The sequence below is a fragment of the Trichosurus vulpecula genome, chromosome 1 (genome assembly GCF_011100635.1).
Source record: "Trichosurus vulpecula isolate mTriVul1 chromosome 1, mTriVul1.pri, whole genome shotgun sequence".
Classification (NCBI taxonomy): domain Eukaryota; kingdom Metazoa; phylum Chordata; class Mammalia; order Diprotodontia; family Phalangeridae; genus Trichosurus; species Trichosurus vulpecula.
Genome location: NC_050573.1, coordinates 543,288,427 through 543,301,829, shown reverse-complemented (window position 1 = coordinate 543,301,829; position 13,403 = coordinate 543,288,427). Strand labels below are relative to the sequence as shown.

General features: G+C 37.1%; 1 protein-coding gene across 5 annotated transcripts in view; it reads left to right on the top strand.

Moving 5' to 3' along the window:
* LOC118834067 (stimulated by retinoic acid gene 6 protein-like) overlaps positions 1–13,403 on the top strand; it is an 88,179-nt gene that overhangs the window by 62,035 nt on the left and 12,741 nt on the right. For all 5 annotated transcript variants that reach the window (XM_036741514.1, XM_036741513.1, XM_036741511.1 and 2 more), the window contains 2 exons: positions 4,125–4,200; positions 12,190–12,271. In XM_036741514.1, coding sequence (XP_036597409.1) covers positions 4,125–4,200; positions 12,190–12,271 — 158 coding nt within the window. The remainder of the gene's footprint in view (positions 1–4,124; positions 4,201–12,189; positions 12,272–13,403) is intronic.

The following is a 13,403-nucleotide window of genomic DNA, read 5'->3' as shown; positions in this document are numbered from 1 at the left end:
ATACCTTGGACATAGGCAAATGCCACAAACTGGGGTCTGGTTTATTGTTTTGTTGATTAACTACTATAGACTTAAGAAGGTGATAGAGAAAATATTAATAATGTAACTGAAACTGAAAAGTGAATCATGTGCACATAAACACCCTCCCCTGGAGAGCTGCTTGTTAGATATTTACTAGCATGCCTCTGATCCTCAAATTGTATAAAGTTGGTTCCAATTATATGAATAATGCACCCTTTGAAGTGGTTGCATGTATTCTAGTTTACTCTTTAAAGTTACGATTATGTAAAATATGATAGTTAGTTCCAACCCAATAGAAATAAGTAGAATGAATTCAAATAATGCAACCACTTCTGGAGGATTCATTATACGTACTAACTGGAACCTTGCCATAGTCCAGTTTTTTTTTTGAACTAATATATAGGACTTTACATTTATCCTTACTAATTTATCCCAGGTTTATCCACTTGTTTTATCCTGTAGGATCCTTTTGGATCCTCATCCTAACATCCAACATTTTATCTATCCCTTCTAGCACCATAGAACTTGTAGATTAAGAAGATTAAAGACTACCCATATCTCAGATTTAGAAGAGGCCTAACAGGTGATCTAGTCCATCCACCTCCACAGCATCTTCAGCGAGCGGTCAGTCATCCAACTCATGCTTGAAGATCTCTAGAAACAGGAAAAGTGCTCAGCCTGTTCCACTTGTGGACTCTGCTAGGATTTTGTTGTTGTTTGTGCTGAGCCTAAACCTACCTCTCTGAAACTTCCACCTTTTGCTCCAAAGTCTGTCCTCTCAGGCGTCTGATCTATCTTCCATATCGCTTTTCAAACACAGCTTTGTTTCCTTGGGTCTGTTCTTCTATGGGGCAGCTAGGCAGAAGAGTGGATAGAGTAGCGGGTGTGGAGTCAGGAAGACTCATCTTCGTGAGTTCGGTCCGAGCTCAGACGCTTGCCAGCTATGTGATCCTGGGTAAGTCACTTCACCCTGTTTGCTTCAGTTTCCTCATCTGTCAAATGATCTGGAAAAGGAAATGGCAAACCACTCCAGTATCTTTGCCAAGAAAAACCCAAATGGAATCCCGAAGAGTCAGACACGACTGAAACGACTGAATACATCATTCTATCAGATGGCTAGGAGCAACGTGGATAGAATGCTGGCCCTGGAGCCAGGAAAACCTGAGTTCAAATTCAGCCTGGATACTATCTAGCTGTATGACCCTGGAAAAGTCATTTGAAACTCTTTGTGCCTCAGTTTCCTCGTCTGAAAAATAGAGGTAGCACCTACCTTCTAGGGTTGTTGTGAGGATTAAATTAGGTAATATGTGTAAAGACCTTTGCAAACTTTCAAGCACTATGTAAATGCTAGTATGTTGTTGTCGCTGTTGTTGTTATGTCATAGTCTCCATGTCTTGCATCATTTGAGTCTTCCTCCTGTCACTATGTTCTAACTTGCCAATGTCCTTGCTATATCCAGAACTGAGCACTGAGTTCTAAAGGCAGGCTACACAGATCAGAATACAACAAACCTATCATTTCCATAAAAGATGGATGGATAGATAGATAGATAGATGGATGGATGGATGTAAATGCAGCCTAAAATCACATTAGCCTAAGAGCACATGGCTGCCGTATTACATTGTTCACTGAAATTAAGCTTATAGTCCACTGAAACTCCAAGATATTTTTTTTTAAATAGGAATTCTAATCTAGTCATGCTTCCTACATGCCATACTAATGCACTTGATTTTATGAAACAAAGTCTAGGACTTTACTTTTCTCTCTATTCAATTTCATTTTATTAAAATCAATTCTGCACATCATTCCTGCCTATCAAGATCATTGTGGACCCTTGACTCTGTCACCCAGCATTAACCATACCTTCCATCTTTATGTCATCTATGTTTTCATCTGAGTCACTGATGCAATAGTATTTCAAGAATCTGTGATTCTGTTGGTGGAGTACAACCCACTTATAACTTAGTAAATAGGTATTAGCGAATTGCCTGAGGTTAAACGAGAAATGGGATTTAAATCCATATCTTTCTCACTCAAAATCCAGCACTCTATCCACTATGTCCTGATGTCTTCTAAATCGCTGAAGACAATGATAAATAGCATAGGACCAAGGACAGATGTCCAGGACATTCCAATAGAGACCTTACTCCAGGTTGTTATTAATCTTTGATCACTACTCTTTGGGTACAGCCATTATGGGGAATCCACTTAAAACTGTACTCTCTTCTAGCCTTCATCTTTCCTTCTTTTCCACAAGAATCTTATGAGACTCGTCAGATGCCTTGCTATCCCTCTATGATATCCCTCTAACCTACTTGTTTAGTAGAGAGGATTCAAAGAATGTTTGAACTGAAAGCCACCTCAGAGATCATCTAGTCCAAAAGTTCTTAACCTTTTTTATCATGTATCCTTTTGGCAAATTGATGAAGCCTATGGACCCCCTCTAAGAATCATGCTTTTAAATAATTAAAGAAAATCTTCAATTTTATTTAGAGGTTAGAGAAATTAAAGATATAACTTTTCCCATCTGAATTCATGGGCTCTCTGAAATCTATCCTTGGATTCCCTTTACCCTGAGTTGAAAACCTCTGATCTAGTCCACTCCCTTTATTTTACTGAAGGGCCTAGAAAGGTGAGGTGACCTGCCCCAAGTCCACACAGCAAGTTAGTAACAGAGCCAGGGCTAGAACACAGGCTTCCAGGCTCACAATCTTTCCACTGCTCCAAGGAAAAGATGATCAAGAAATTTTAATTACTCCCACCTTCTTCTGCACCAAAATAGCTATCCTACAAGGCACTTTAAACAAAACACACTTGCGTTGTCAGACATCAAATGAGATAGGAAGGGATAAGAGCTAGCTATTTACTCACTCTTCTACTCTTGGTCACCTGTTTTTCATCCAGGAGTGTGCTGAAGCCAGCTCTAACCAGCCCGAGAGACCCAATAATAAATTTTCAGTGTCAGCATTTACACCTCAGAAACTGGCAATGGCTACAAATCAGGGCTTGTTTTGTTGACTGTCAAGACTTAAGAAAGCATTATTAATACAGATTAAACTTTGAAGTTTTTTCCACCCAGTGATCTCAGTTGTTAAACATTTACTAGCACATCCCCTTTTGTTCAACCCTCTCCTTCCTCATTTGTCTCCTTCTTTTGCTTGATCAGAGAATGCAAGGCCCTCTATTTCCAGTCTTGTGGGAGAGAATAAACTTTAGCTACAGGAGTTCCTGTGACAAAAGTATATAAATCCTCAGACTAAAATTTGTAGGAAAAGAAAATTCTAAAAATAAAAAACAGCATTTAATCACCTTCCTGCTATTTTCTTTCTCTCTCTCAATTAACTGACACAACTTAATTTAACCTAGTCTTTCACTTTAAGCAATGAAGAAATCTCCCCTTACCCAACCAAAAGAAAATGTAATGGGTTATAATTTCTGGTTATAAACTTATAAAATGTTAGAACAGGAAAGATAATCAAATCAGTCGTATGTTTTAGAATTGATAGAAGCCTTAGAGATCATCTAGTCTGACCAGTTCAATTGATAGGTGGGAAAACTGAGGTCCAGAGAAGCTCAGTGGATTGTTCATTTTCAAAGGGCTAATAAAAGGAGACTTAGGATGTAAACCCAGGTCCTCTGACTCCAAATCCAGTGCTTGATCGATGCCATGTCCCTGTTTGCTATGGAATGTTGGGACAGTCATTCTTCTTTAATAAATGAAGATAAGAATCTTAAAGATTAGTGAATGTTGCCGAAGTGGCAGATAACAACTAAGCTTTTCAAAATATTTTATCCTCTCTTCTTATTTTAGAGTGAAAATGTTAGGAGAGAAGGAAGGATCATAAAAGTAACTATGGATAGAGAGAGAATATAGAGGAGGATGTCCCAAAAGGCTCCAACAATAAACTTTACTTACTACCTGAAAAATAACAATCCATGCCATAGGAAGCAAAATAGCTTCTTTCCAAGTCTTTCTCATACATGTGGTACAAAATAGTGTGGTATGTGGTACAGAGAATCAGGCTTTAAGGAGCTGAGTATGTGAAGTGAGTATTGTGTTGTATGGAGAGAATACTAAGAAATCTTTTGTATTGTTATTACAGGCGTTTGGGTGCTGACCATTTTTTCTGCCTCCCTCACTTGTATAAGCTATTTATTTCACATTTTAGCCTGCTACAGGTAAGAATACTAAATGAGTCAATGTGCTACCCAATACCCCTCCCCTGTGTTCCAACATAGTTAACATTGTTAACTCACTCTCTTTTACATTCTGAGCCATGACATTCATAAACCCATTCAGGTAGAAAGAAATGAAATTTAGACATATGAAAAGGAAATATCAACTCAAATGTAAAAGTAATCACTGATTAGTTAGAGCAATAGTTGCTCAGAGTTTTAATGATAATAAAGAATAAAAGAGGAACCTGTGAACCAAGGAGAACAAGAGTAAAAAGAGCATGAAATCTGTTTTGGACATGTTGAATTCAAGATACCTATGGGACATTCTGATTATCTAGCAGGATACTGGTGACGTGGGATTGGAGCTGAGGAGAGATGTGAGGGCTGCAGAAATACATCTGGGAATCCTCTGACTTGAGATCACTGAATCCAGGAAAGTTGACAGTATTACCAAGAGTGTGTAGATAGAGAAAAGAATCAGTATCCCAGCAGGAACTTAGATATTTACAAATTAAGAAATTAGTAAAATTCAACCTAAAGCCTTCAAAAATTACTGACTGTTTCAACAATCCGGCTAGCAGCTTCTGTGGGGGTGTCAGATCCACCCACAGCCAGCACCCAGAAAGCTGCCAACAGCACAGGTTCTTTTGACCTGCCTTAATAAGGAAAGCAAAGTTAAAGGGGTTGACAAGCTTACTTTCATTCAGCACACAAATATCATTCATTTAGTTCAGGGGAAAAAGCCAGTACCCTGACTTCAGAACAAAATACAAACAAAGTACAAAATCAACAGACAGACTCAATACAGATTCATAGTTACCAACATCTAGGTTCAGCCCGGGAGCTCAGAACAAGGGCTGGCCCAGAGTCATGCGCCACCACTGCTGTGGGGAAGAGCTCCAAAGAAAAGATGGCCAACCCCTGGTTTTATATCTTTTTCAGGGTCAGGGGTGAGTTACACATGCGACTCACCCACGTGATCTAGAATCGTCACAAAGAGGTGCAACTTAAACCCACGTGGTCTAAAAGCCTCTGCTCTCCCAGACTTGTAAACTAGGCCCTCCCTGCAGTTAGCCCCACCTTGGGCTCCACCTTAGTTGCCAATCCACACCCACATAGGTTTTACACCTAATAGGGGTTTGGGCCTGGGACTTAGCACTTAGTAAGACTCAATGAAATACACTGAATTAATCAAAGCAAACAAAAGCCAAACTCTTCAAGGGCACTTGTTGAACTAAGTGCTAAGGAGCCCATTTTGATTACCAACACACTGACCTGGAGAGCTCATTTGGGTCTTGTCCACAATAGCCAAGACCTAGATCTTACTATTCACTTGCGCGCGGGCGCGTGCACACACACACACACACACACACACACACACACACACACACGCACACACACTTGGAAATAGAAATCTATCTTACCTAACAGGGATGTAGAAGGGGACGGGATAAGGCAGGGGTGCGGGGAGGAAATAAAAGAGAGAGTAGATAAAAGAAGGCAGTGGTCAGAAGCAAAACAGACTTTAAAGGAGGGACAGGATAAAAAGAGAGAGAAAAGGATAAATAGGAGAAAATAGGATTGAGGGAAATGCACAGTAAGCAATCATCACTGTGAATATCAATAAGACTAACTCACCCATAAAATGGAAATAGACAGCAGAATAATCCAACGATATGTGGTTTAAGAGAAACACACAAAACAGATACACACACATAAGAGCTAAAATAAGGAGCTGGAGCAGAATCATGTAAAAAAGTCAGGGGTAGCTATCATGATCTCAGAAAAGTAAATGCAAAACGAGATCTAATTAAAAGAGACAAGCAGGGAAACTGTCCCTTCTCGGAGCTAGATAAATCTAACCATAAAATAAATAAGAAAGAAATCGAGGTGATAAATGGAATCTTAGAAAAGTTGGATATGATAGACCTCCGGAGAAAACTGAATGGGAATAGAAAGGTACATACCTTTTTTCTCAGCTGTACATGGCACCTTCACAAAAACTGACCACATATTCAGGCATAAAACCTCACAGCAAAATTAAGAAAAGCAGAAATATTAAATGCACTCTTCAGACCATAATGTCTTAAAAATCACATTCAATAAAGGGCCATGGAAACACAGATTGATTTTTTTTACTTTTATTTATTTTGAATATTTCTTTTGAAATTTTAAGTTCCAAATTCTCTCTCTATATCACCCCCTCCCTCACCCACTGAGAAGGCAAGAAATATGACATCAATTATACATGTGAAATTATGCAAAATATATTTCCATATTAGACATATTTCCCAAAAAAGCAAGAAAAATGAAGAAAGTGAGAAAATCATACTTCGATTTGCACTCAGACTTCATCAGCTCTCTGTCTGGAAATGGAAAGCATTTTTTCATCATGAGTCATTTGGAACAGTCTTGGGTCATTGTATTGATCAGAGTACTCAAGTTTTTCACAACTGATCATCATTACAACATTGCTGTTACTATGCAGTGATTTCCAGGTTCATCTCACTTCTATTTGCATCAGTTCATATAGGTCTTATCCTGTTTTTCTGAAACCTCTTTGCCATTTCCCATAGCCCAAGAGTACTCCATTACAATCATATGCCACAACTTGTTCAGCTATTTTTCAACTGATTGACATCCCTTCTATTTCCAACTCTTTGCCTCCGCAAAAAGAGCAGCTATAAATATTTTTGTACATATAGGTCCATTTCCTTGATATCTCTGGGGTACAAACCTAATGGTGGAATTGCCAGGTCAAAGAGTACGCCTTCTTTTATAGCCCTTTGGATCTAGTTCCAAATTGTTCTCCAGAATGGTTGGACCATCTTATTACCTCACCAACAATTTGTTAGCCCCTCCAGTATTTGATATGTCTGATAGGTGTGAGGTGGTGCCTCAGAATTGTTTTGGTTTGTTTTTGTCTAATCAATAGTGATTCAGAGAATTTTTATATAACTAAAGATAACTTTGATTTCTTCTTCTGAAAACTGCCAATTTATGTCCTTTGGTCACTTATCAATTAGAGAATGGCTCCTATTTTCATAAATTTGACTTAATTCTATACTCAGTATATATTTGAGAAATGATATTACTTCATTGTCTGTGGTACCTTTTAGCAAAATGCAGATTCCCTGATTATTCCTTTTATTTAGGTCTATTTTTGCTTTCACTTTGTCTGAGATGACGACTGCTACCCCTGCCTTTTTTAAGTTCAGCTAAAGCAAATTAGATTCTGTTCCAGCCCTTTAGTTTAACTCTGGGTGTGTATTTCTGTTTCAAATGTGTGTCTTACAAACAGCATATTGTTAGATTTGGTTTCTAATCCACTTTGCTATCTGCTTCCATTTTATGGATGTGCTCAACCCATTCACATTCAGGGTTGTGACTACTAACTGTGTATTTCCCTCCATCCCATTTTCTTCTGTTTCTTCTTTCTCCCTTTTCATCCTGTCCCTCCTCAAAAATCCATTTTGCTTCTAACCACTGCCTCCTTTAATCTGTCTTTCCCCTCTACTACTGTTATCTCTTCCAGGAATTCATGGGCCCAATTAGCATTTTTCTTTGAGGCTTTGGTTATAGCTATTTTCACATAGTTTTCTTTTTCTGAGTTTATATCGTGGTTCTTCCTGCCACACTGTAGTAGTTTTTTAAAGTCAAGGTCCTTTTTTGTTGTTTGCTTATTTTTCCAGCCTATTTCTTGACTTTAAACTTTATGTTAAACTTGGGCTCTGCTCACCTGGAGGTAAGAAGGCCCTGTTCCAAGCCTTATGTTCTTTTGTGTTGCTGTTTTCAGAGCTAGTTCTATGGGTCTTCAGGTTTTTGGTGCTTCCAAAGTGGTATTATCCTGGGTGAGGTAATGGTCACTGCTCTCCTGGTCTGCATTCTAGTTGTTATCCAGAAGGGCCCCTCATCCCCTGTAGCCACAAGTGCTAAGCTCTCTTTACCTTGGAATGGTGACCAGGGCCCCTGCTCCCTTGTGACCGACTCCTCAGCACTCTTCTCTGCCCTGAAATTGTGGCCCAGAACTGGGTATGGGTAATAGAGTTGCCAATCAGTACCAGTTGTATCCAGTGCCAGCAAAGGGTCCCCTGTAATCTCTTTCTGACTAGTTTTCCAACCTTCTTAACATCTCTTGGCTAAGAGCTCCCAAAGCTATTACAGCTGCTGCAGCCACTGTTTCTGCCATCCCATGTGTGGGCTTGGAACAGGCTTCCAAGCAGGTGTCACAGACTTCTCCTATCAACCACCTAGGTTTTTTTACGCCAGGAAAATGTCTTACCCTGACCTTTTGTTGGTTCTGTCACTCCAAAATTTGATTTGAGGTATTACTTTAAAGTTGTTTGAAGGGAAATTTTGAGAGAGTTCAGCTAGGCTATCTCTAATCTGCTATCTTCATAGATTAAAAATAAATTGGAAATTAATAATCTAATCCTAAAAAATGAATAGGAAAAAGAACAAATCATAGAAACAATCAATAATTTCATTAAAGAGAATGATAACAATGAGATAGCATTCCAAAATCTGTGGGATGCAAACAAAGCAGTACTTGGGGGGGGGGGTTATTTATATCTCTATAAGCAGACTAATGAATTGGGCACTCAACTAAATAAACTAAAAAAAAAATTAAAAATCTCCAACTAAAAACCAATATGGAAATCCTGAAAATCAATGGAGAGATTAATAAAATTGAAAGGAAAGAGCTGGTTTTTAAAAGATAAATGATTGGTTAATTTTATTTTTAAAGAAGAAAACCAAGTTACCAGTATCAAAAAGAAAGGGTGAAGGTACCACCAATTTAGATGAAATTAAAGCAAGTATTAGGAGTAGTTTTGACCAGTTATATGCCAGTAAAAATAATAATCTAAGTGAAATGGATGAATATTTATAAAAATATAAACTACCCAGATTAATATAAGAGAAAATAGAATACTTAAATAACCCTATCTTAGAAAGAGAAATTGAACAAGTCATCAATGATCTCCCTAAGAAAAAATCCCCAGGACTAGATGGATTTATAAGTGAATTCTACCAAACACATAAGGAACAATTAATCCCAATACCATATAAACTATTTGAAAAAATTGGTAAAGGAGCTCTACCAAATTCCTTTTATGACACAAATACAGTTTTGATACCTAAACCAGGGAGAACAAAAACAGAAAAAGAAAACTATAAACCAATCACCTTAACTAATATCAATGAAAAAATTAAATATTATCAAGAAGATTACAGCAATTATATCAGAAAGATCATAACACTATGACCAGGTGGGATTTATACCTAAGGAGAATAAAAACAGAGAAAGCAGAATATAGGCCAATTTCCCTAATGACTTTTGATGCAAACATTTTAAACAAAATACTAACAAAGGAGATTACTACAATATATCACAAAGATCATATACTATGACCATGTGTGGTCTGTACCAGGACTACTTCAATAGTAGGAAAACTATCAGCATAATTTACCATATGAATAACAAGAATGAAAAAAATCATATGATTATCACAAAAGATGCAGGAAAAGCCTTTGACAAAATATGATACCCATTCTTATTTTTAAAAGCCCTAGAAAGGATAGGAAAAACTGGAGTTTTCCTTAAAATTGTAAGTAGTATCAATCTAAAATCAAGAGCAAGCATTATCTGTGATAGGGATAAACTAGAAACCTTCCCAATAAGATCAGGGTGAAAGCAAATATGCCCATTGTCACCACTATTACTCAGTATTATACTAGAAATGGTAGCTATAACAATAAAAGAAAGAGAAATTGAAAGAATAAAAATAGGCAATGAGAAAACAAAACTATCATTCTTTGCATGTTATATGATGTTATACCCTAGAGAATCAACTAAAAAAATAGTTGAAACAATTAACAACTTTAGTAAATAAACCCATATAAATCTTTAGCATTCGTATACATTACCAACAAAACCCAACAGGAAGAGATAGAAAGAAAAATTCTATTTAAAATAACAGCAGATAATACAAAATACTTAAGAGTCTGCCTGCCAAGGCAAAGCCAGAGACACAAAATTACAAAACCCATTCCACACACAAAAAAAGACAAATGTAAATAATTGGAGAAATATTGATTGTTTGTGGGTAGGCTGAGCCAATATAATAAAAATGAAAGTTCTACCTAATTTATTTACTCAGTGCCATGCTCATTCAACTACCAAAGAATTACTTTATATAGCTAGAAAAAATAATAAAATTCATCTGGAAGAACAAAAGGTCAAAAATGTCAAAGAAATCAATGAAAAAAATATGAAGAAAGGCAGACTAATAGTACTAGATTTCAAACTATATTATAAAGCAGTAATCATCAAAACAATATGGTACTGGTTAAGATATAGACTCGTGGGTTAGGGTTCAGCAAAATAGATACACAGCAGTAAATGACCATAGTAATCTAGAGTTTGATAAACCCAAAGATGCGAGTTTTTAGAGTAAGAACTCATCATTGGACAAAAATTGCTGGGAAACCTCAAAAACAGTTTAGCAGAGACTACTCATCTCACACATATCCCAAGTTAAGGTGAAAATGAGTAAATGATTTAGACATAAAGAATGATATTATAAGTAAACTGAGGAATCATGAACAAATGTATGGATAAGGAAAGGGCTTATGACCAAAACAACAGATAGAGGGAATCAGAGGAAACAAAATGGATAACTTTGATTACATGAAATTAAAAGGTTTTTGCACTTGCAGTCAAAATTAGAAGGAAAACAGTAAACTGGATGGAGGGGATTATACAGCAAGTTTCTGAGCCAAATTTATAAAAATAAGAGCCATTCCCCAGTTGATAAATGGTCAAAGGGTATAAGCAGGCAGTTTTCAGAAATCAACTATCAATAGTCACATGAAAAAATGCTCTAGATGACTTACTGATCAGAGAAATGAAAATTAAAATGACTCTGATATACCACCTCACATTTATCAGATTGGCTAACATGACAGAAAAGGAATATGACGAATGTTGGAGGGGATGCAGAAAAATTGGAACACTAATGCACTCTTGGTGGAGTTGTGATCTAGAATAATCATTCTGGAGAACAATTTGGAACTCTGCCCAAAAGGCCACAAAACTGTGCATAACCTTTGACCCTACTACTAGGTCTGTATCCCAAAGTGATCAAAGAAAAGGGAAAAGGACCTATTTGTATAAAATATTTATAGTGGCTCCTTTTCTGGTGGCAAAGATTTGGAAATCAAAAGAATGTTCATCATTTGGGGTATGACTGAACAAGTTGTGTCACGTGTTGTGATGATAAAAATTGACGAGCAGGGTGCTTTCAGAAAAACCTGGGAAGATTTATATGAACTCAGGCAAGGTGAACTTAGCAGAACCTTAGCAGTTCTCTTAGGAGAACACTGTACATAGTACAATATTATAAAGATGATCAATTTTGAAAGACCTAGCTAAGTCTCTGAGGTTTGAACTCAAGTCTTCCCAACTCCAGGTCAGGCACTCTATTTACTATGCCACTTAGCTGCCTAATTCTTGGCCTGGACAAGTCACTTAACCTCTCTATGCCTCCATTTCCTCATTTGTAAAACAGGAATAACTATGGCACCTAGCTCCCAGGGCTGTTTTGAGGATCTAGTGAAATTATATTTGTAAAATGCTTTGTAAGCCTTAAAATGCTGTTAAAATGCTAGTTATGATTATCATCATCATCACCATCATCATCATTATTCTTAGAGGTTGGGGTGAGAAGAGGCTCAGTGAAGTTTATTGACTTTCCTAAGCCTCACAATCAGTTAGTACTATTAATACAGTAATCTTTCTATACAATAATACAATTAATATTGTTAATACAATACTGTTGGATTGTTAATACAATACTCTTTCTATCATACTATATCACCAACTACTGTAAACATTCATTGTTCATTCTCTACTGTTACATATTTTTTCTTGTCAAAGTAATCCATATTTCTAATTGTATTTAATAATAATTTTCTACTTTCATCTAGAAAACATATAAAAAGGCTGTGGTTAGGCGAGAAAAGCTTTATTCCTTTGAAGTTTCACAATCCTTCCTCTTCCAATAGTGTGGTAAGTTCTTAGTGGTTGCTCATCTCCATTCTTTATTTGAATAAACTATTGAGTCCAAATCTAATCAGTACCCAGGCTTGAAGGAAGGCCCAAAGCACATGGGCCCAGTCAACCTGCTATATCATATTTCCTACCTACCCTGCAAATCCCTAGATCCATAAACATAGTTATCAACCAAGATAATATTGAAACACTTGAAAGTTTGATGTTAGTCAGTCAGTAAATATTTATTAAGCATCTCCTATATGCCAAAAGCTATTCTAAGCACTAAGGATAAGAAGAAAGGCAAAAGACAGTCCCTCCCCTCAAGGAGCTTACAATCTATTGGTGGAAGACAACATACAAAAGGAAGCAAAAAGGAAGGGGAGTGAAAAGATACCCAGATGTAGAAAGAGAAGGGGTTCTCTAAGACCATTGTTTCTGAAAAAAAATTGGCTCCACAGTAAGACAAGAGAGGAGGGTTAGGCCTAGAGATTTACATATTGAATAATCAAGTATGAGGTTTAGAGCTGGACTCCTAGATGAAACCATAATAGTTCACATAATAGCACTTTATAAATTGCCTTCTTCACAACAAATGTGTGAGTTAAGAAAAGCAAGTATTTATATCCCCACTCAACAAATGAGGATACTGAGATGCATTAAGGTTAAGTGGCTTCCTCAAGTCATGTGTCCAGAAAGAGGCAGAGCTAGTATTTGAATCCAAGTCTACTGACCTCAAATCAAGCTTTTTTCTCCAATGAACCATATGATCTCTAAGCCACGAGATTGGAGGAGCTCAACTATGGGGTACATGGAGAGAAAAGCGGAGTGCCAAGTTTAGAGTCTTGAAATAATATCCACAAGGAGGAGAGGCCAGGAAAGAGAAAGAAAGGTAGGGTGCAAAACCAAATAAATGTAATGTCATGGAAGCTATTGGAGTTTTCAAGAATGAGAGGACAGTGTAAAATGTGACTGAAAAGAGTATAAGAGGATTAAGATTGAGGTGATTTTCAAGATAACATTTTCATTAGAGTGATGGAAAAAACCCACTTATAGTACTTGTCCCAATTTCATAAGAGGAGGGGTGTGGTCAGGAATATGTTATTACATTACTATTCAGAGTTAGGTTGGTGAGCATTTGGAGCTTTGA